Genomic DNA, 22412 nt, shown 5'->3' with positions numbered 1-22412 from the left:
GCTGAAGTGGGGGGTGGGGGGAGGAAATAGAGGCTGGAATACATAGACCTTTTTATTTGAGAAAATATATCTTAAAGTGAATCTGTCCCTATTTCCTTTCAAGTCAAGTTCCTGAAAATAATTATCCCTGTATCATTCTTGAATTCAAAGATTTTGGAAAATAATTCATTGTTATTCATCTCTTTAATGGTGTTATGTGTAAGTAGTTTTGCATGTTTTAGCTTTGATACTCCAAACTCAGTACAAATTATTCTTTAAGAATAACTTTTTAAGAAAAACTACAAACCATAAGCTGTATTTAGGAACTTGTTTGTTGTGCTCTTACCCATGTTTTTTGACTTTTCTTTGGGATAATATTCCCAATTCAGGTTTCATAGATTTATACTCAGAGGTACTCTTTGAAGGAAGTGAAGACTTTCTTTTTTAAAATAAAAAAAGGCATTGTTTTGTTTAGTTGCCTGCTTTTTAGGATAACTTTACGGGAAGCATTCCCAAAGTAACTACAGTTACCTATGGACCAGGCACTTTAGTAGGAAAGGACAGTGTGGTGTTCCATGGAGACCTCAGCCTCAGAGATCAGGACCCCTGCAAAGTCCAGACCCCCCTTAACCAGTCAAAGTGTTGATGAAGTTTCTCTGATTACCTTAACCCAGCATAATAACCCTTTAAAAACAAACATTACCTCAGCACTTCCTACAGATATAAAACAGGAGTTTTTATTTTGAGAGGTAAAGCTAGTTTTTTTACAGTTGGATCAGAGCAGCTAAAGGTGTTCTAAAAAATATGGCGAGACAACGCAATAAACTTAAGTAATCAGTTTCTGAGATGGGGCTGTGAACTAGGAATCAAAACATGTTTCTGTAGCATTAATTTATCAGGGAAAAGTAGAATTTTACCTAGATTATAAAGTTTAAAAATTGCTTGTTAAGTGATCAGATGGTTTTTAAAAGCTGCTTGTGTATGTACTAGCTTAGGAAAAGCTAGCCAATTAGCAGTATTTATTGGCAGTTTACTCTGTGCCTAATTACTATCGGGACTATCAAAAAATTCTCTAAAAGCATAGCCAGCCCTTTAGCAGGTTTTGGTTTGGCTGTACTTCCACCTTTTCCAGGGAGATTACAAATTGTGTGGGCAACAATGACACCCCTAGAGCAATTAAACATTAGTAGAAAACTGGAGTGTAAGTGAGCATTCCATGATTCTGACCATACCTGTTTCTGGAATTTAGTGAAAAGAGAAGTTAGGATAGAACCATAGGCAAATTTTTCTGGAAAAAGAGAAACATGAATTATACCTCAAAGAATGGGGAGGAGAGGGAATATAATTTCAAGGAAAGAGTACACAAGGCAAGGGGTTTAGCTTAATGTGATGAATTAAGAGCTAAAGCGGGGAGTCTCATGGTGAACTTGGTGGGGAATACAGTGCAGAGAGTAGGCACAGAGTGTGGAGAATCTTCTAGTCTGAAAGCACATGTAAGCTTTTTAACTTGTGGAAATTAAAAAGTAGAGACTTACGCTGGACTCTTGGGCAGAGATGCAACCTGTATAAAAAGACTCATCATTCAGTATTTTGAGAGTAAAAAAGGCATGTCCCAAAGGCCACCAGGACACCCGATGTGTCCCAAAGGACATTCACCTGTAGATTCAACATAGTCCAGAGAGAAGCCATGCACAGAAGGTCCTCATCCTTAACCTTCTAGACGCATCCATCTTAGGAAGGCTGAGCTGTAAGGGAAAGAGACTAGATGTATAAACTAGAATGCCAACCTGGGTTTTAATAATCAGAACTATAACTGATACCCGTTACTACTTTTTTAGCCTTGAGAAGCTCTGATGGGAATAGAGTCTTCAAGCCTAATAGGTCTGTGACTGTTGGTTTTCTAGTAGCTGGGAGCAGTGTGATTGTTATTGGCCCTGGTGACTGTCTTTTCTAAGCCCCCAGTATGACCAACTCCCCCATAATGGACTTGTTCTTTCTCCTCCTGTGTTAATGGACTGAATTTGTTGCCAAGTCTTGCTGCTTTTAGAACTCTTGTCCCCTTAGGTGGTAATTTGTACATCTCTGCCCTAACCTGTTACATGTTGATCATAGATAATAGCCATGGTTCTAATCAGAGGTTATCTTAGTTACCTTTTCTCAAAACTCTTGGTAGGGATGGGTGTTGAGAAAAGCCACCTCTCTGTTCCTCCCAGGTACATGGGGTGTGCTCTGGGAAGGTGATTAAAGGAAGGTACAACACAGAAAAGGTCAAATAACTTTTTCAGTGTACCATAAATAATCAGTAATCACAGACCTATTTTTCCTTTCTCCTGCACTTACTGTGGGATCTAGAATTTCCCAGCATTGTCTCTCCCTCCCACCCCACATTAGTCTCTGTCAGTTCCACTAGCTTGTTAGGGAACCAGATGCAGCTTTCTCTTGTTATCTCTCAGATAAGATAGCCCCTCATTAACTACAGTCTCTTGAGTAAGCTAGATGTTTTCTTTTAACCAGTGACTCTCCCCAGAACACACAAGGACAAAGGCTGAAGTTAGGCACTTTTCAGTTGAGTCATTCTGATTTCTTTAATACAGGGTTTGCTGTTTGTCACACAATTAGACACTGAAATGTATTGAAAAATATGAAATGAGAATGATACTTTTCTTTTGATGGATTTATATTAAATTTCATTTCAGAGTAGAAAAGCAGATCATTATGCAAAACCAATGGCCTTAGTGTTAATTATATGTGAAAGAAATAATACTTATTGATTAACCGAGACACAGTATCAGTGCTGACTTAAAACCATAGTAACTGAAATGAAAAACAAAAGGCCAGTCTACCTCCCAGGGATTGTTCTGTAGAGCTGCGGTAGAGCCTGGCCAGTCTTCACCGTATTGATAAGTATGAATGCAGTTTTCACAGAAGTGCTACAAAAACAGCTCTAAGATTTCCATGTTCTGCTGATGTCACCTTGTGGCCCATTCACTTGGAAATACAGAAGAAAATGTTTCCCTATTACAGCAAAGTCTGCCATATTGAATTAAGCCTAACTTAAATTCTTGGGTAAAAAGCAATACTGTTTCTGGGAAGAATGAAACATTCCTTAACACCCCTTTGCAGTTTAGTGTGTGCACATGTCACAGGTGAAATTTTAAGATTCACAATAAAAAGAATTCAAATATTTCCTCAAATACCAGGATTCTACATGTTTCTTATTTATTCCCTTTCTCTGTTCTTTTGTTTAGCTTGGGAGGGAAAAAAGTGACCCAGATCACATGGTTGGATTTTCCTGCTCAGCACTGATTTTGGAGTAAAGTACAAATAAAGAAAAGATTAGTTGAGAGTCTTTTTATTTTATTTTATTTTGGTGGGATTGGGGTTTGAACTCAAGGCTTCACAGTCGCAAAGCAGGCATTCTGTGGCTTGAACCTTGCCTCTCTTCCATTTTGCTTTGGTTATTTTGGAAATGGGATCTTGCAACTGTTTGCCCAGGTTGGCCTCAAACCTCGATCTTCCCTATCTCAGCTTCCCAAATAGCTACGATTACAGGCATGAGTCACCAGAGCCCAGCTAGTAGAGTACTTAGGCTTACGTATACATTCTTTATTTACATACATATGCCTCTTTTTATGTATGTATATATAGTTACATGTATATATTTACATATATGTGTGTCTATATAAATATATATATAGAAAGAGAGAGAGAGAAGACAGCGCTAATAAAGTTGCTCAGAACTACACTGAATTTTATGAAATTGTCCTCTACCCGTTGTAGTCAATCAAGAATTCCTGAAGGGAGTATCAGTGGGGAGTCAAAGTTCACCAAAAAGTCACTGGTGCTATTTTGTGTCACTGGTACTCCTGGCCTTTACCCAGGGAGCTCCCTTCACACCCCCCTGCCTATTCCTCCTCTGGCCTCAGTCTAAACCTCCAGGACAGCCTTACCCACCAGGTATGTCACCTTGTTCTGTGACTGCGTACACATTGGCTGGTTCTCTGAGAGATATACTCCTTGAAGGCAGAAACTCCTGCCTGGCACTCAGTACAAATGTGGTGTGTTTCTGCATTAACTGGGCTGAAGGCACCTCAGAGTCACCTAGTGTTCTGTTTTAATAGTAAACAGGCTGTTTGGTGGTTGGTTTCTCATTCAAGGAGGAGCTTAGGTACCCAAGTGTAGAATCACATGGGTGATGCTGATGAGGAGAGACATTTTCACTTCCTATTACCACCAGGTTCACAGGGTAGCATCCACCATCAGAATGGATCATTCCCAGTGACCCAACATATTAAAGTAAGCAAGTGTGGCAGGCTGGCTGGGGCTTGGCCACACATCCAGTTGCATGATTTTAATGGCACGATGAGTGGGCTGTATGTTTTGTCAAGCATTGCTAGCTAGGAAAGATGAAAGGCTTTGGCTTTGGGAACCATGTCTGAGGAGAAGGGTAGGCTCCAGTAAAGCAGACGTGCTATGGTACCTACGTGCAGGACTGGAGGTGGAGGGATGAGTTGGATGTTTCTCAGGACAGGCTCATCTTGGATTCTGACTTTGAATAAGATTTATAGACCATGTTAAGTGGAGAACTAGGAGTGGAAAGGAGAGGTGCATAACTAAATGAAAAGAGGAGGCTAAGAAGATGTGGCTGCTTATGTGGGGCATAGATGAGTGCTCCCCAAGTGTCCATTTCTAGCCAAACCTGTCATAAACAGTCATTTGAGAAGAGTGGCCTTCCTCACTTTGCACTCTCTGGACTATATCACCAAGATAGTTTGGATGGTTAGTACAGACTCCTATTTTTAGCACTCTTGAGTGAATGCAGGAGCTCACATGCTTGGCACTAGTTAGGAATTTTCCACTCATCCCCCATTTAGGGAAGCAATGATCTAACCCTGGGTCAGAGGAGGCCTTGCTCATATTCCAGTCATCTGGCCCTGTCATCACCCAGGACCTGGCATAAGCTGGACAACAACAGGGCAGAGCGTCTTGAGAGCCTTGCCGCAGGAGTCCTGTGTGTTTCCTAGAACCAAGACCACTGCTGGATTCTTTGTTGAGGGGTAACACTTGCAGCAAAGCATAGCCAGTGGAAGGCTCCTTGACATTCACCTCCTGCCTAAGGAGCCTGGTCCTGAGGTCATAGCTGTTTACTCATTCCACTTTAGGTCGTGCTACATCATCCTGATTTGGCTTCAGGAAGCAAAAAGCAACTTACTTAGTGCAGAGAATTCATAAATTAGAAAGGGTGATATCATTTCAAAAAAAAAAATAAGCACTTAAGGAAGAAGGGCTGTAGCCAGACTGCACAGGCTGGCTGGCAGGCCTTCCAAGCCTGGGCTGAGCCATGCCAGCATCTCTGGCAGGAATGCGTTCAGAGGCCACCAGAAAAGTCCTTCTACAGCTGTAGGGAAACACTAAATTGCTGGCCTATCTGAAGTTACAGCCCACGAGGCTTGCTAAAGGGAGGCCACACACAGGGAATGTGTGGACATGCAACCCACAAATCAATGTCAAGGACACACACAGGTAGTGCAGGGAAGGAGGGCAGCCCAGGAATTTTCCAAGGAGCCAGATCAGTCCAGAGCTGTCCTGGTCTCCCTTCCAGCCAGACGTGAAAAGCTGTGGGGTACGAAGTACTCAGTCCAGTCTGAAGACCAGTGCAACTTGGACTTTGAGGCTGCATCTGTAGAAGCATGGGAGGAGGATAGAGTCTTGGTGTTAGTGTGGCTGCTGGGTTCAAACTCCTGCCTTTGCTGTTTCTCAGTGTGTTGTACAGGTGCTGGTCAGCTCACCATACAGCCTCAGTTTCCTCACCTATAAAAGTAAATAAAACTTAGGACCCACTGGGCAGTTCAGGTGGCCCTCTGTATCTGTGGGTTCCACCTCCACAGACCCACCTACCCATGCATTGAATATACTTGGAAAAAAATTGCATCTGTACTAAAAAGGCATTTGTTCCTTGTCATCGCTCCTAAACAATGCAGTATACAGCAACTACTTACGCAGAGTTTACTTGTATGAGGTATTATAACTCATCTAAAGATGATTTAGTCTGTAGGAGGGACTGGAGGCGTGGCTCAAGTGGTAGAACACCTGCTTTGCAAGTGCGAGGGCCTGAGTTCAAACCCCAGTCCCACTAAAAAAAAAAAGGTCCATACTCAAAGCTACTGAGCTCAGAAGCACAGGGTGAGAACTGTGGACTCCAGGCTCAGCTGCTCTCAGCTGACCCCTCTTCTCTCCTCCCTCCTGAGTCACTCCAGCCCTTAGGCCAGGCTATTGGTGGCTCACACCTATAATCCTAGCTACTCAGGAGGCAGAGATCAGGAGGATCGTGGTTCGAAGCCAGCCTGCGCAAATAGTTCACGAGATCCTATCTCGAAAAAACCCTTAACAAAAAATAGGGCTGGTGGAGTAGCTCAAGGTGAAGGCCCTGAGTTCAAGCCCCAGTACCACACACTCATAAAAAAAAGTCTGTAGGAGGATGCGTACAGGTTCTGTGCAAATCCAACACCATTTCATACAAGGGACATGAGCATCCATGGATTTTGGTATCCTTGGGGTATTTTCTGTACCTGGAGAAGTCAATGAGGCAAAAGGCTCACCAGTACTATGGTGGCCTACAGAAAGTGTTTGGTAGACGTTTGTGTTAATAACTTCGATTAATTAATAAATAATATTTAGCCAGGTCTTACCAGAGTTTAGTTATTTTCCATGGGTTTTGTATTGTGGTACTGGAGTACATGTACCTCATAACTGCTAGGCGAGTGCTGGGTTACACCCAGGCCTCTCAGCCAGTCTTCTTGATCTCAAGGGCACCTGTCTGCCCAACTGGAGAAGGTGCAGTGTCACATTTCTGTTTCCTTCTCACTTCCCCTTTCATCCCTTTCCTTTCTTCCCTTGTTTCTTTTCTCTTATTCTCTCACTCTTTTCCTCTCAATCTTACTTGTGCTTCCTCTAAAAGCCTGCCCACCAGGTATCAGCATTAGCTTATCACCAAAGTTATTGGGGTTTGAAGTCTTCATCTGCCACCTCCTCGACATCATCAGCCCAGTATCCAATAGAGGCCAGTCCCCTCACAGGGCCTTCCAGCCACTCTTTCCCAAATGCCTGATTCTTCTGTGCCTGAAAGGTATGGAGTGGTTGATTGTGATGTGGGAGATCCCTAGGGTAAGACACTGCTATATTCAACAAATGCCACTACAGGGGCTGAAAGGGTCATTGACTTTGGTCTAAAGCTGGAGCTCGCTTGTTGTTTTAGTTAAATTCTGGTTACTCACTGCCTGACCCGGTCTGACTCTTTGCAATGCATCACTTTGAGAACAAACACGTTAGTGATGCTATTCCTGGGCTGACAAGTCCAGGATTTCTGTTCTCTGGATGTGTTTGGGAATTTGAGTATATTAGGATTTAAAATTGGTCTTGACAGTATAAACAAGTTGTTTTTACTAGTTTAAGATCATTTCAGGGTAAATACTGAAATGACACCTCTTTAAAATTCTACGTTTTCTTAACTTGAGTAACAAGTTGGTTGTAACAAGCTGCCCATATTAAGATGCTGTTAGAACAAGTGTATAAGGTCTGGGTTTGTCTGTTAGAACACTTGCTCTGTTCTGGCTTCTGCATAGACTGGGGGTGTGGGGATATGACTCAGTGGTACACGGTAGAGGGCATGGCTAGCATATGTGAAGCCCTGGGTACCATTACCAGCACCACACACACACATACACACACAAACTTAGAGTCAGGAAGGAGCTGAAGAAACCAGGTGTTGGGGTGTAGCTCAGTGGCAGAGTGCTAGCCTAACATGTGTACCTTCCTGGGTTCCATCCCTAGTGATAGATAGATAGATAGACAGATAGATGAAAGAAACCATAAGACTAATGTCTAAACACAGATACTACAGAACAGCCCCTATTATATAGAGGATGTTACCCAGTTGCAAAAAAAAAAAAAAGAAACCACAGGTCATTGTTCTCATTCTCACTCTAGAGATGACCTTCTTTCAGTCTATTGATTTGGTTTTTTTCCCCTAATAAAGTTTACTATCACTTTCAAGAAGAAGGAAGGAAGGAAAGAAAGAGAGGAAAGAAGGAAGGAACTAGGGAGGAAGGAAGGAAGGAAAGAAGGAAGGAAGGGAAGAAGGAAGGAAGGAAGGGAGGAAGGAAGGAAGAAAGGAAGGAGAAAGAGAGAAAGAAAAAGAAAGAAAGAAAGAAAGAAAGAAAAAGACGGAAATAAAATAACACCTAACACTCATAGAAGCTAGTTAAGTGCTAGACACCATCCTAGCTGTGTCACGTATGCTAATTTATTCAGCCATCATGGCAACCCTGTGCCGTGGGCGTGGAATTGAGGAAGATACACACTCACAACATACTCTCAGGTAATTGCTAGCCCTGAATTAGGGAAAGCAAGGACACTGTGGCCCTGATGGGAGGAGAGAGGCTTGGGAACAAGATGGGGGATCTGTCACAGCCCATTTGGGTTGCTTTTCCAAAATACCATAAACTGAATGGCTTATAAACAAAAGAAATTTATGCTTTACCATTCTGGAGGCTGGGAAGTCTAAGATCAAGGCTCCAGCAGATTTGGGTCTGATAGGGTCCACTTTCTCATAGACAGTGCCATCTGGCTGGGTCTTCACATGCTGAAGGGGCAAGTTCTCTGGGCTGCTCTTATAAGGGCACTAATCCCATTCATGAGGGCTCCACTCTCATGACCTGATCACCTCTCTAAGGGCCTACTTCGTGTCAGCCTCACCTTGAAGAGCAGCTTTTCAATGTATGAATGGGGCACAAATATTCAGGCCATCACAGGGTCCAGTGTCTCTCAAAGGATGGAATAATTGCCACATTTTATTAAGAGAATCCTTACTAATAATGGTTGATGCCTGTGACTACAGTAGCTCTCAGCTTATGAAAATAGAGTTATTTTCGACATTGTATTATGGCATTGCTTAGCAAAGGTCTATTGGATAACCTTAGACTCTCAGGACCCCAAAGTAGCCCCCTGTTATCTGAGTCTAAATGCAGCAGACACAGAAACAAAATTGGGAGAACTGCCTGTAGTCCCATGGATATAGGATGCTGAAACTGAAGACAAAGGGGGTCAACAAAGAAAGAATTATACATGCCTGTAATCCCAGCTGTGTAGGAGGAAGAGATGGGGAGGATCACACTTCAAAGATATCCAGGACAAAAAGTTAGCAAGAACTTATTTCAACCAACAAGTCAGCTATGGTGACACACAGCTGTAAGCCCAGCTACACAGGAGACAAGGTAGGAAGACTGTAGTCTGAGACTGGCCCTAGGCAAAAATGTGAGACCCTACATGAAAAATAAAGCAAAAAGGTCTGGGGCATGGCTCCAGTGGTAGAGCGCTTGCCTAGCAATCATAAGGCCCAAGTTCAAACCTCAATACTGACAAAAAAAACCCAAAAGAACCATGTATCAGTCAACTTTTCAACATTATAGTGAAATAGCTAACGTAATTAACTTATAAATAGAAAAAAACTTATTTTGGCTCACAGTTTTAGAGATTCCAGTCCAAGATCAGGTGGACCCATTGCTTTGGGCTGCAGGTGGGCTTCCTGGGTGACAACAGTGGGGAGCAGGTGACAGAGAAAACTGCTCACCTCATGGCCAGGAGGCAAGAGAGAAAGACGAAGAGGCAGGTCCCAGAATCCTCTTAAAGGGCACACCCCCAATGACCTAAGAGCCTCCCAAAAGGCCTCACCTCTTAAAGATTCCACAGCACCCCTCATAAAACCACTCTGGGGACCAAGCCTTTAACACATGTAGAGCTTTGGGGACATTGGACATGCGAGCTATAACAAACATTCCCAAGGTACTGGAAATATTCACCTCAGGTATTTTGACCTACATTTTAGCCAAAATTCTCTGTCTGGAAATCAGTTTGCTTGGGAGTACTTTCAATTGAATAAAAGCCCTTCTTTGAAAATCTGGCATCTCTGACTTATTTGTGGCATTTCTAATTTTTAGTAGTATTATTTAGCAATAAAATTATAATAAACTGTGTATGGTGACTCAATCAGTCAGATTACAAATTCAGCATAACTTCACCTACTTCTCTAGATTGTGTCTCAGAATGTATTTGACTTGAAAACAACTTAGTTGTCACTAAATTGCAAACGGTATTCTTTACCCTAAAAATACTTGAAGTGTCATTAATGGTGTGCTTGCCTCTTACCCCTTCTATTGAGGCTGCTGGAAGTTCTAAGAACTGTTGGTTTGTTCTGATCCTCGTCATTCATTAGGTAGCTAACAGATATGGACAGAAGAGTAAGTGTAAGGAGATAGTTGGCAAGAACAGGCCTTTGCCCCTCAGCGAAATACATCATCGACATTTTCATTCAAAAATTTCACATTCCATCACAAAAAAATCTAATAGGAACCAGCAGTGTATAATAATGTATATCAATAAACTAATGTAAAGGACACAGATGTGTAAAAAATTATTCCATAATGATTTATAAAAGTGTAATATAGAGAAAAGCACAAGTATATTATTATAGTATATTACAAGCTTTACTCTTTGAATGAAAACAAATGAATGAGTCAGACTTGGCTTTGTAAGTTTTTATATGCTTATAAAGAGATAAAATATCTCCTAAGGGCTGGACTTTAAAATATTTGGTTAATATGATTTATTAATTAAAACATGTGAAAGTACTTATCTAGCATAAAACTAGGGTACTCTTGGTATCCGTTTTGTTTTTACAGAATGAAAGTGCCCTTGTGAAAGAAAAAGAGCTGTCAATCGAACTTGCAAACATCAGGGATGAAGTTGGTAAGTAGGGCGTTGGAAATAAGGATCATCAAGAATGTCTTTTTCTGATTCCCATGAATGTGTAACAAAAGCCATTTTGTCTCCTGTAATAAGCCAGAGCAAACCTGCCTGGGTGAATGCAGTGCCTTACCCAGCACAGCAGTGGGCCACTGGAGCCTCGAGGGGAACTATGATTTTTACATGTCTGTTGTTATAAAGACGCTTCATAACAGTTAGCAGTGGAACTAATCAGGCCTTGCTTCTGCTGTTTGCAGATGGCAGGACATCCACCAGTCTGCATTGTTGGCTGTGACAAGCGCTCTCCAGCTAGGTACCGTGCTGTCTGTAAGGTGCAGATGTTCCCACTGTATATACCCTGCCACAGAATGATCTGTAATCTAAAACAAGACCAAAAACACGCATCTGACTGGATCAGAAATATGGAGCGAATGTCGAAACTGAACTAAGTTGTGTGAACTAAGTGTGTTGCCCGTGGAATTTTAAGATATTCTGTAGGGCCCTGGGAGTTTGCTGCAGTGGCTCAGGGTGCCTCAGCATACAGTTTGGGGACCACAGGCTTAGACACTTCTCTGCCCTCAGTGGACAAAGGACTCGAGTATGAAAATGGGTGGGTCTTCAAAAATTTGAGAACTGAGAGTTGCTCCTGAGCCCTGGTTCATCCAGAAAGTATACCGTCCTATCCCGTGTGAGTTACACCTCCTGCCACTGTCTCTTCCTCTGTGAGCAAGATACGATCTGAACTTGGGACAGTGGCAGGAAAACACTGAATGAATAGATGTTCTCCAAAGGTCTCATTTGAGGGATATCAAGTCCATAGTGCTGAAATGCTGTAAACTGATCTCTGAGTGTGTCCTCCATGAAATGGATGCATTCATAGGCGGCTCCAATGCTTGGTGGTTCCCAAATTGAGCTTAGTAGGGTGAGTTGGTTGGCTTCTCTGTCCCTCAGGTTCCATTTCATAAAATGGAAAGCAATTAAAGAAGAAAATGCTGATGAAACACTCAGTAAAGGTGACTCTCATAACCATCAGGTACAGCACCTTGAATCTAAAGATAGAAGATAAAATTCTCCTCTCTCGTTTGATCCCTCCCTAGAGAGATGTCTGCAATCCTGGGGTCAGGCTTTGGGTCTGGCAGTGTGCACCGGACCACACTGGGCTGTTTGTGCCAAGTCCAGTGCTCCTGCCTCAGCACTTTCTGGAAACTTCTAAATGCATTAGATTTGGGGTTTAAGTCATTTAAGTTCCTCATTATTGTAAGAATAGAACCAGACTTCATTTGCTAAATGAAATAAGCTGTCAAAGGCAGGGCAGAACACCCTGGCAGCACCATGCCCAGTCTATTCAGACAAGCACACTTGAGAGTGAGGTCTCAGTTTACTGTAGAGATTGCATTTGTGAGGAGAAAGACAGAGAAGAAAGCGGGGGTCTACTGTCCACTGTAAAGCCCATAATTTCTGGAGTCATGACCCAAAATGTATTCCCTTGAAGCTTATAAACCTGCCTTTGAATGGCCCTGAGAGATGTGGTCAGTCCTGACCCCTCTCTTCCCAGCAGTCCTGCCCTATCCACACTCCTTATCAGCTGAGTCCCATGGGATTCATGGGGGGAGAGACTGAGGGTAAGGAGATGGAATTTCTAAAAAACTGAATTCATCATACATGGAAGAAAAAAAGAATAGTTCAGGCATATTTACTGAAAATTCCAGAACAGGACGGGCCTATCCCCCAAATCTCAGATTTGCTACTTAAAAGTTTTTTATTTCCCATTAAACTTCTAGGGCCCTAAATTCTGCTGTCTTCCCATGTCCTTGAGCTGAATAAATTTAATCGAAGGCTTTTAGCATCTGGCCATTCTCAGTCTGTAAGAGATCTATAAGAATCACCTGAAGTGCTACCCTGGCCAAGAGAATCAAAATAAAGACCTTCCTATATCAGACACTGGGCAACAGAATGAAAATATTTGAGGGTGAGCCCTTGATACTTTTTAAATCTCCTGGGTGTTTATTAAAGACAGTGAAGTTTGAGAATCAGTGAACACACTGAAGAACAGGGTTTAAATTTGGGTCAGAACAAAGTCAGGGGAGCAGCCCCAGGTAATTGGGGATGGGCCTAGGAAGGCCAGGTCCCATAGCTCAGGGATCTGGATAACAGGAGAGACCAAGGAAAAGAAGTACAGGTGTGTGGGGAAAAGTACAGAAAAGGAGGATGCAAAAGCTAAATTCTATTTGTTAGAAATTATACCTAGGGCTTGCCTGGCTCTTGGAAAATGGGCTCCTTTCTTCTCCTTTGCCTGTCAGTCTGAGGACCTCAGGCGCCCAGGTCAACTACCTTTTGAGTCAGGTGGGCTTTCAGAATCAACCCACAGAAAATTCTCTGTTGCATTGTGACATCACATTTTCATACCTTCCCACTTATGACATCTCTTATGGAACCACAACAGAATCATCTAGAAGGTATGTAGCTTGACCTTCCTCTACTGTTAAGTAGGAATTCCCTGGCAATTTGTTTACAGGGAAACTTGGCAACCACCACCTCACTGGCGATATTCTCTGATACCAACTGGAGATGAGGTGGCTTCACACCAGCAAGAAATCCTCCCACATTAGTTGGGTGTCCAGCAATTCCATTCCATTCTGACTCTTAACTATCCAGAGTTGGCACAGACCCCACAGGCTAACTGCCCCCACTTTAAACCCCAGTCCTAAGTTCTAGGGGCCACCTGTACTTCTGATCAGCTGTCTGTAATCTCTCAGAGGTTCCTGCACCCACCTGGTCAGTTTCCATAATCTGCCAGAATGAGTCAGATATGTGAGGCAGGGGATATGGATGGAGCCTTCATGCCCCTCTCTGGGCACATCATCTTCCCAGTACCTCAAAGTGTTCCTCAGCCTAGAAGCTCTTGATTCTTACTGTTCAAGAGATTTTGTAACGCTGTCTCCAGTCTCCCTCTGCTCTCTGGAAGTCAGTGGACAGGAATGAAAGCTCCAATTACCTTACCAATAGGTATTTCTGGTGACCAGCCCGATCCTGAAGCTATCTAAGAGTCTGACCTTCAGTAACGTTAGCATAAAATCAAGTATGATTGAAAGAGACTCGATAGCAGAAGAACAGGGTGATGCTTAGAGTAACAAAAGATACTCCTGTCACTCAAGAAATTCCAAGGCTTGTAGGAGACTGTCAGCAACTGGGACAAAAACCAAATATATTCTTACAGTACACTTAGACATGGTGCCACAGTCATGGACAGTGAGCCATTAAGGAGGTTCTGAGCACCTTGTAGGCAGCAGGCACAGAAGTCACAGAGCTATCCCAGGTCTTAATGACTGTAATATGCCCATCACATTTTTGAGACTGGTAAATAGACTTGGTCAAAAATCTTGGATAAAGCTGTGACTTCTGCCAAGAGCACGAAGAAAGGCATCTTTGTTCTCCTTAATCTTGGTTCCTTCACCTAGTGCATAAATATTCATTGAGTACCTGTTTATGCCAGGCACAGGCCAGACAGACTCCCATGGATGGTAGAATAGGTTAAAGCCTATAGGGGGCACCCCTGTGAGGGGGGCTGAAATGCATCCACATACCAGTGCCACTAACTCCAGTGCGGGGCTTCTGCCACTCAGGGGAAGGGACTTTTTTCCTGATTTGCACAAAGTGAGTCTGCATGGTGTTATGTACTGAGGTTCTCTGATAAATAAGACTGAGCTGAAATCCTCGTGGAGTTTACAACCTAAAGCTCCATGGAGAAGGTGCTAGCTGAGATGGGCTGCCTACCAATGAAGATATAGGCAGGGAAAGAGATCACAGTTATTGAGCACCTACTAATTAATACCTGTTGCCCCCACTGAATGTGCACCAATGGATGCTATGGCCATTTTCAGACATCACTTATTCTGCACACCTAAGGAAAGAAAACTCTTTCCATGTATCAGAGTTTTCACACTTGTCATTTCACAGTCACACACCATTCTGTAGTGTTGGCAAGCTAAAATAAGCTACTCTTCTTTGAGCATTTATATATTTATTGAGGGGTTTTTTTGGCTATTATGCAATAATAAGTGTAGTATTTGCAAATTTTTACCTCTTGTTTTCTTGAAAATATATTCTCAAAAGTATGGACCAATAATTTTGATAGGATTTCACATTTATTCTAAAGTCATCTATGTATGAAATGTCTTTGATATTTATTCTGTATTTCCAGATAAAAGACTATGGTGGATTTAATCTAGTTAATCTCCATGTAACTAGAAAAGCCTTATAAAGAGGAAAATTAAATCTCTCTCTCTCCCTCCCTCCCTCCCTTCCTCCCTCCATCTCCCTCTCTTCTTCCCTCTTCCTCCTCCCCCTTCTCTCTCTCTCTCTCTCTCTCTCTCTCTCTCTCTCTCTCTCTCTCTCTCTCTCCCCCTTCCCTCCCTCTCTGTCTTTCTCTGCAAACACACACAAAACTGAGAAGAGGCACACAATATCCAACTATGCATTCAGGTTGTGGTTTGGGATAGAGCTTTCTGTGTCCCAAGAGTGGAGTCCCTGTGAGTAACTGGATTTCTGGTATCTGTGTTACGTCTTATTTCCTCAAGGACAGGGCACCTGGGCATCAAAAATGAAATCAGATCAACTTGAAATGGTAAGACTTTATTGTGCATAGAAAGAAAGTTCACGAACTGACAGGGAGACCTCAAACTGAGAAAGATCACCGAGTCTCCTATCACAGGGTTCCCTGCACAGTTCCCCATCCACAGGGGGAGGTTTTTGACTTTTTTCATGATGACTGTCACATGTTCCTTTTTAAAGCAAATAGAGTTGTTTAAACTGGTGTGCCCACTGCTGGTTGATTTCATTCAATCAGGCTGCCAAGGATATTAACAATTACCTTTTTAATCACATTTACAATTTTTTCCAGAAAATGTGGTTTTCTACATTGATTGATTTCTAGGATGTGTTTCCTGGAAGCAGACTATTTCCTGAGAGTTTGTGCCTCAAGTTTTGTTTGCTGCCACCAAGTGGAAGTTTGTGGTCCTCTGTGTGGCAAAGCTAAGAGAGCATGATGTCACAGCCTCATTGTTATTGCCTTACTCAAAACCCTGAGCACTGAGAATCGGTGTGAATTAGATCAACTCCACCACACAGAAAGCATGCAGAGCAGTGCCTGGTGCACTGGGGCCTTCTGGTTAGCCCTCCTCGTTGCTCCCATGCTCCTGCAGCCAGACCAGAAGTCCTGCTAAGCAGGCTCTGCCAGACCTGCCTGGCTGCTCCAAGCTGTGAACAGGGTGCAAAATTGGCTCTTATCTTTAAGGTTCTCAATCATCGCAGCTGCTCTCTTCTTGCCTTACTTACCTGCTGTCCCTGTCCCCAGACCCCAACTCCAATGGACAGTGTTACCTTCTGCATCTGTTCCCTCCTCGGGGCCCCCTCCCCTCACGTTCTTGTTACAGCCTCTGTTCTGGCTGTTCCCACCCAAGTCAGGCCCACAGGTTTTTATCATTCAGTCAGATTCAGACTTAAGATGGACTTTGCTTTTTTAATCTCTAGCCAGCACTTTTAAACCACTGAATGAAATCAGCCATCAGTCAGCCCTTTGTATTCATGGGGATTGGCTCCAAGACCCTGATGATATCAACATCCACAGGTGCTCACCTCCCTATATAAAATGGCATCATATTTGCATAGAGCCTTCACACAGCATCCTGTAGACTTTAAATCATCTTTAGATTACAGGATCAATACTCTGGGTGTGCTTGTTATAGTGTATACTTTTGGAACGAAGACAGGGAAGAGTCCGTACTTATTTAGTTCACATGCAGTATTTTCAGTCTGTTTGGTTGGATCTGCAAGTGCAGAACCCACAGATACAGAAGGCTAACTGAACTGTATGTAGCAAAACAGTCGTGCCAGCATAATTTCTCAGGCACTGTACAGAAATCTAAGTAGTTAAATCCAGCTTTGTTAAGTCAGCTTGATGAAATATAACAAAGAAACCCTTGAATGTGTTCTATAATATAAGATAAAGAGATACTAAGGATTTGGAGAACATTGATCTAAAGATACGGTAGAAATCTCAGTTTGGCACTGAGCGCCAGGTTTGCATGAGCTTTTCAGTTACTCTCATTTATAGCCACCAGTCTGCATGCACATACACATACCTGTGGAAGTGTGTCACGAGATGATTGTGATTTGGGAAGCTGCCCAAAATACACTGAGCACGGTTGTGGGTAATCAGATGGTGAAGTAGGGAGTGTTTTTGAGAAAAAGGGTTTGATCTAGAAGGCCTGCTCTGCTGTCAGATACACTAATCTCCTTGCACGCTGGCCCGTGCAACGCGACTATGCCCTGGAATCCTGCCCTTCTTATAAGAAAAATTATATCTACTCTGAGCTGGGAAAATGCAAACCAGTGATGTCACCTGCCATGATTACATTTCATTCCAGTAAATGCAATTTTCCAGGGAATTTTAGGTTCTGTCTCAAACAGGTGCTTGCCCATGTAATACCAAAACTGCCAACTCCCTTAAATCAGAGACTGGGTTTAGTTGCCATGGAAAATACACTATCAGCTATAACTCTGCTTTTTTTTTTTAGACAATGACTTATTCCAGTTGGCAGTAACACATTTTTTGATAATTATAAAATCCTGTTACATCTATAGGCATAGCACTGTCTAGGTATTTTATGTGGAGATCTTTATTTTGTGATCTTCTAAGATATTTAGTCTTTTATGAATAAAGATAATTGTGCCTTCTCAGGTTTGGGACTGGGGGTATAGCTCAGTGGTAGAGAATGTCCTTAGGACCTGGGTTCTATCCTCAGCAGCACACACACACAAGTCTCTGGGTTTAATCCTTAATGAACTTGAACTGACTGAGTACTGTAACTCAGATACCAAGGACTACCCTGAACCCACCCTGGGGAGAAACAGTTTCTCAAAATTCAAAGCCAGCTGCCTCCACACATTTTGGGCTCTGTAAGTCTAATGTAGAAATAGTGGCATATAACTTCCAAAACACTTTCATTTGTATTATTTCATTTGGTTCTGGCAACAACCACATGAGCAGGTAAGTAATACCTGTCTCCACCATTGTAACAGTAGATAATACCACACCATTTGAACCGTAAGTAAGTGGTGGCTACACAGAGTTGAAGCAAATCCCAACTATGAAGGATAACAGAGGGCTTCCTTTTCTCTTTCCACCATGGCCATACCAAGCTGCCTTCACATTAGAAGATGTAACTGGTCCTGGAGGAAGATAATAAATAGCAAGGAAAAGACGCAATATATTAGAGATTTAATCTGAAAGGCACTGAAGAACATTTTGCAAAACATGTGCTGTGAACTGCAGTCACATACAAATGATGCAAGTAGAATCCCTCCCACTGTTGTGGCAATATTGTCAGAGGAGAAACCAAGCAACACTCGGAGGAGTGGAGAACTCAGATTTTAATTTTTACGCTAGCGGGCCCAGACGTGTACCAGTGTCTGAGCCCCGAACAAAGGATTCACAGGATATTTAAAAGGCAGTGCAGGGTATCAGGTTACAAGGAATGTGCTCTCCCATAAAGTAGGGCTAGTAGTGGGTTAGAGACCTAAGGTTTAGATAAGAGCAGCGGGGGGTGGGGGGGGGTGGGAGGGGTGGGGGGAGGCCTGCTTTGGAAAGTTTATTTACAAGTGGAGACAAAGGAAGGCAGGAATGGGTGCTTATCTCTGCATGGTGCCTTTCATCTTGGTCCCAAACTTTTGCATGGCTCTAATGGGCAATTCCTCACAGCTCTGTCCGAGGTTACAGCTTTTAATTGACAGTTTACCATGTTTTACAACCCTGTTTCAAGGCTATCTTCCTCTTCACCACTTGTGAGCTTCCCGTGCCCATGGATCCCCTCTCATTTTTCAGTACCTCTTGAGCCTCTGGACCAGGGCTTAGCCCAATCAATGTGAACGGCTCACTGTTTCATTTAAGTTTATAAACTTGATTGAATTTAGGGAATGAACCCTTTATTGTGTCAGGAGGAAAAGAAGAACTGGACTAAGTCTCTGATCATCAGAGACCTAGTCTGTGTGTTAGAGACAGACAGAAACAGATAGTTGTCTCTCTGTATCCAAGGGTTTCACATCCACAGATTCAACCAACTGTGGATCAAATATATTTGAAAAAAAAATTGTATCTTACTGAGCATGTAGATTTTTTCCCTAAACACTGTAGTACAACAACTATTTATATGTCATTTACATTGAATTATAAGTACTATGGAGATTATTTAAAGTATATGGGAGCATGTGCATTTGGTTTTTTGCAAATACTACATCTTTTTATATAAGGGACTTGGGCATCTTTGAATTTTGATATCTCCTGGAGGATCCTGGAACCAATCACCCATTAATACCAAAGGACAACTGTAACCAAGACCCAGTGTAATTAGGTGACAGGGGCCTGGGAGTTTAGTATAGGGTCTATGACCCGCCCAGTCGAGAGTCCAGAAAAAGCTTGAAGAGTCTAAAGGAAGTGTAGGAGTCTGTGACAGATAATTCTTTCACACCCATTTACAAAGACAGCATGAATGATGTCATTGACTTAACCTCTCTATTGGAAAATGGGAAGAATAGTGAGGAGGTTCCATCTTCCATATGGCTACCATTAAGGAACAGGAATGGAGCAAGTGATTATGTGTTATAAAATTCTTTAAGCTGGTCTGGCACAATGGCTCAGGTGGTAGAGCACCTGCCTAGCAAGTGTGAGGCCCTGAGTTCAAACCCCAGCACCACCAAAAAAAAAAAAAAAAGATTAAAATTCTTCAAGTTACTCACATAAAAGGCAGGGCCAGTGTTTGGGATGCAGGACTCAAGTGACTTTTCTCTTGACAGGTTTTCTTGTTATATCTAATGCAGTTAGATATATTTCTCATTCACTCAAAGAACTACAGATTCTACCAGGCCTTGTATGTATTTATTCAAGGGTATTATCCATTTATTTGCTTAATTTGGCAGTTTATCTGCATAAAACAATACTCAGGTCACTCTTAGAAATTACAAGTTTTCAGCCAAATGTCTGGTCTTTGGGAAATTATTTTTTTGAAGAGGACAATAACTAGACTAATTCAGCATTGCAGGTAACCATGCAAGACTTATTAGGATTCTGCAGTAATGAATCTGGTCACATCTTTGGGTTCTTTGGGTTCTCAGGGCTGCTTGGGCTGCGGTATGGCTCAGTGGTAGCACATTTGCCTAGCATGGGGGACCCAGGGGATTCACCAGAGCTCCTTCACACAGCGTTCTTTCTTCAAAATGTTCCTGACAAAGAGTGTGGCCAGAGTTTAGCTGACCAGAATGATGGTTCCATTCTGAGGGACAAGGCTGGCAGCCCAAGTGTGGCCGTTTGCCTTAGCAAGCTCAGTGTGGTCTTGATTTTTAAATTTGTTTTGTTAGTATACCAAGACTTTCAGAGAAATACCTTGAAACTAAATTGGCTGGAATCTGATGTAGAAAACCAAAAGGCCAAGTAATCAATTTACAATGAGAAATACATATCCTATCATAGGCAGATCTACCTAGAAAACTAAAATCGTCATCCGAGGTTGCTCAGTGGACCAAGATCAATTGTGCACTGTAAATACTTATAGCATCTCACTGAGCTAATGCTCACTGGGCATTCACCTGCCTAACCCTTCATTCTAGTCCCTCGGTTCTTAGCCAGGGATCCTTATGGGAGGAGATAGAGCCTATTAGAACTACCTAGAAGCTTTTACCTGCTGTTCACACTCTGCCTGCTACTTCCAGTTATGATCGAGTAGCTGCTTCTGGACACAATGCCTCATGGTATGCAGCTATAACAGATAAAACACAGGAGGCAACTCGTTTCCAAGCTTTGCACAGTAGATGCCAACCTGTGATCTTTAAGAAAAGAGAAACCCAGTGAGCCCCATGTTAGCCTCAGCTTTCTGCCTGGGGACAGAGGGCTCTGCCTCTGTGCTGAGAGCTGAGGGAGATTCCAAAGGTCCTGTGATGCTGGAAGATGGCAAATATACAGCCCCCAAGGACATGCCCCAGTGATCTGCTTCCTCTAGCTAGGCCCCACCTCCCGAAGTTTCCAGCACCTCCCAAAATCGAGCCACCAACTGGGGACCAAGCCATCAACACATAAGCCCATGGGGGGTGTTTCATATTCAAACCACAAAGCTGTTCTTAGATTTCATTAAAATAAAATCAAATGACATACAATCTTATTCCCTATAATGATCTTTCAAGTCAGCACTGGTGGCCCCTAAGATTACATCACCTAGTGACAGTTGTAGCTCTCTTGATTTATGTGAGTACACTCTATCATGTACCTGCAGGCACAAGATCACCCAACGGTGCACTTCTCAGGAGGTATTCCTGTCATAAGTCCTTCTATGTCCAGATGCGGAAGAAATTCATGCATATTGCTGAAGGGTCAGGAGTGTCTTCTTTGTGGTTGAGTGCAGTTCCATTTGCATGAGAATTACAGTTCGTTTATCCATTCTTTGCTGGTGGACACTTGGGTTGTTTCTACCTTTGGCTGTTACAAATATCCTTATACCAGTGTTTTTGTAGACATAAACATTTTCATTTCTCTCAGTAAATCTCTACATGTAGAATTGCTAGGTCATAGAACAGATGCATTTAATTTTAGGAGAAACCATTCTTAAAAATTATTATAGCAGTTTGCACTTTCCCCACCATGTTTAAGAGTACCAGTTCCTCCACATTCTTGCCAACATTTGTCAATAACTTCGTGGTTTTAGCCATTCTAGTGTGCAAAAAAGAATATCTCAGTATGCTTTTTTTGTTTTGTTTTTGCAGTTCTAGGGTTTGAACTCAGGATCTATACCTTGAGCCACTCCATTAGTCCTTTTTTGCGATGGTTTTTTTCGAGATAGGGTCTCGAGAACTATCTGCCCAGGCTGGCTTCAAACCACGATCCTCCTGAGTAGCTAGGATTATAGGCATGAGCCACAAGCACCTGGCTTTAATTTGTATTTCTGTAATCACTAATGATATTCAGCACTTCTTAAGTGGTAATTGTATATCTTCTTTTATGAAGCATCTGTAGCCCCTCCCTGCCCCCCTTTTTAAAAATTACTTATTTTACTGAACAGCACCTTCCCCCTTCACCTGGGCACATGGGTTCTCTCAAGTTTGTCACAAGTCTTCCTCCCACCCCCTTCACTCCTTATTTGTCATCTGTCTTCTGAGTCCCAGCACTTAAAGACTGGCCCAAGTCTACAGTCAAGAATCGGAAGAATAGAAAGCAAATCCATTGCTAAGATGTAAAGAATTTGTAATAATAGATGCGAGGCTTACTGGGTGTGAAGTGTGAGCAGAGGAAGTGAGAGGTGGAGAGGAGGTGGGCCCTGATCTGTTGCCTTCCTAAAGTAGATTTGCATGCCTTTTCTGCATAAAGGTACTGCAAGTGTTTTATGCAGAGATGAGGAAGTCATAATCCAGGAACCCAGAGAATTTGTAATCAGGCAGGAAGACATACATGCCAGCAAATGGTTATAGTGCAAAGTGTACTACACCTGTCTCTTTAAAATACCCGCCAGTTCCAGACGCTTTTCTTGGCCCTGTTTTTCACATTTCCTGAGATCTCTCTAGTGACTCATCTCCCCTATGGCTTCAACTACTGC

The 22412-nt window shown here is 42.6% G+C and overlaps 1 protein-coding gene across 5 annotated transcripts in view; it reads left to right on the top strand.

Annotated features, from left to right (window-relative positions):
• Mtus2 (microtubule associated scaffold protein 2) overlaps positions 1 to 22412 on the top strand; it is a 573095-nt gene that overhangs the window by 507724 nt on the left and 42959 nt on the right. For all 5 annotated transcript variants that reach the window (XM_074043623.1, XM_074043621.1, XM_074043622.1 and 2 more), the window contains one exon: positions 10716 to 10782. In XM_074043623.1, the coding sequence (XP_073899724.1) occupies positions 10716 to 10782 (67 nt within the window). The remainder of the gene's footprint in view (positions 1 to 10715; positions 10783 to 22412) is intronic.

This window comes from Castor canadensis, chromosome 10 (assembly GCF_047511655.1).
Source record: "Castor canadensis chromosome 10, mCasCan1.hap1v2, whole genome shotgun sequence".
Taxonomy (NCBI): domain Eukaryota; kingdom Metazoa; phylum Chordata; class Mammalia; order Rodentia; family Castoridae; genus Castor; species Castor canadensis.
The sequence above is the reverse complement of the archived record's forward strand: the minus strand, read 5'-3'. Positions and strand labels throughout refer to the sequence as shown.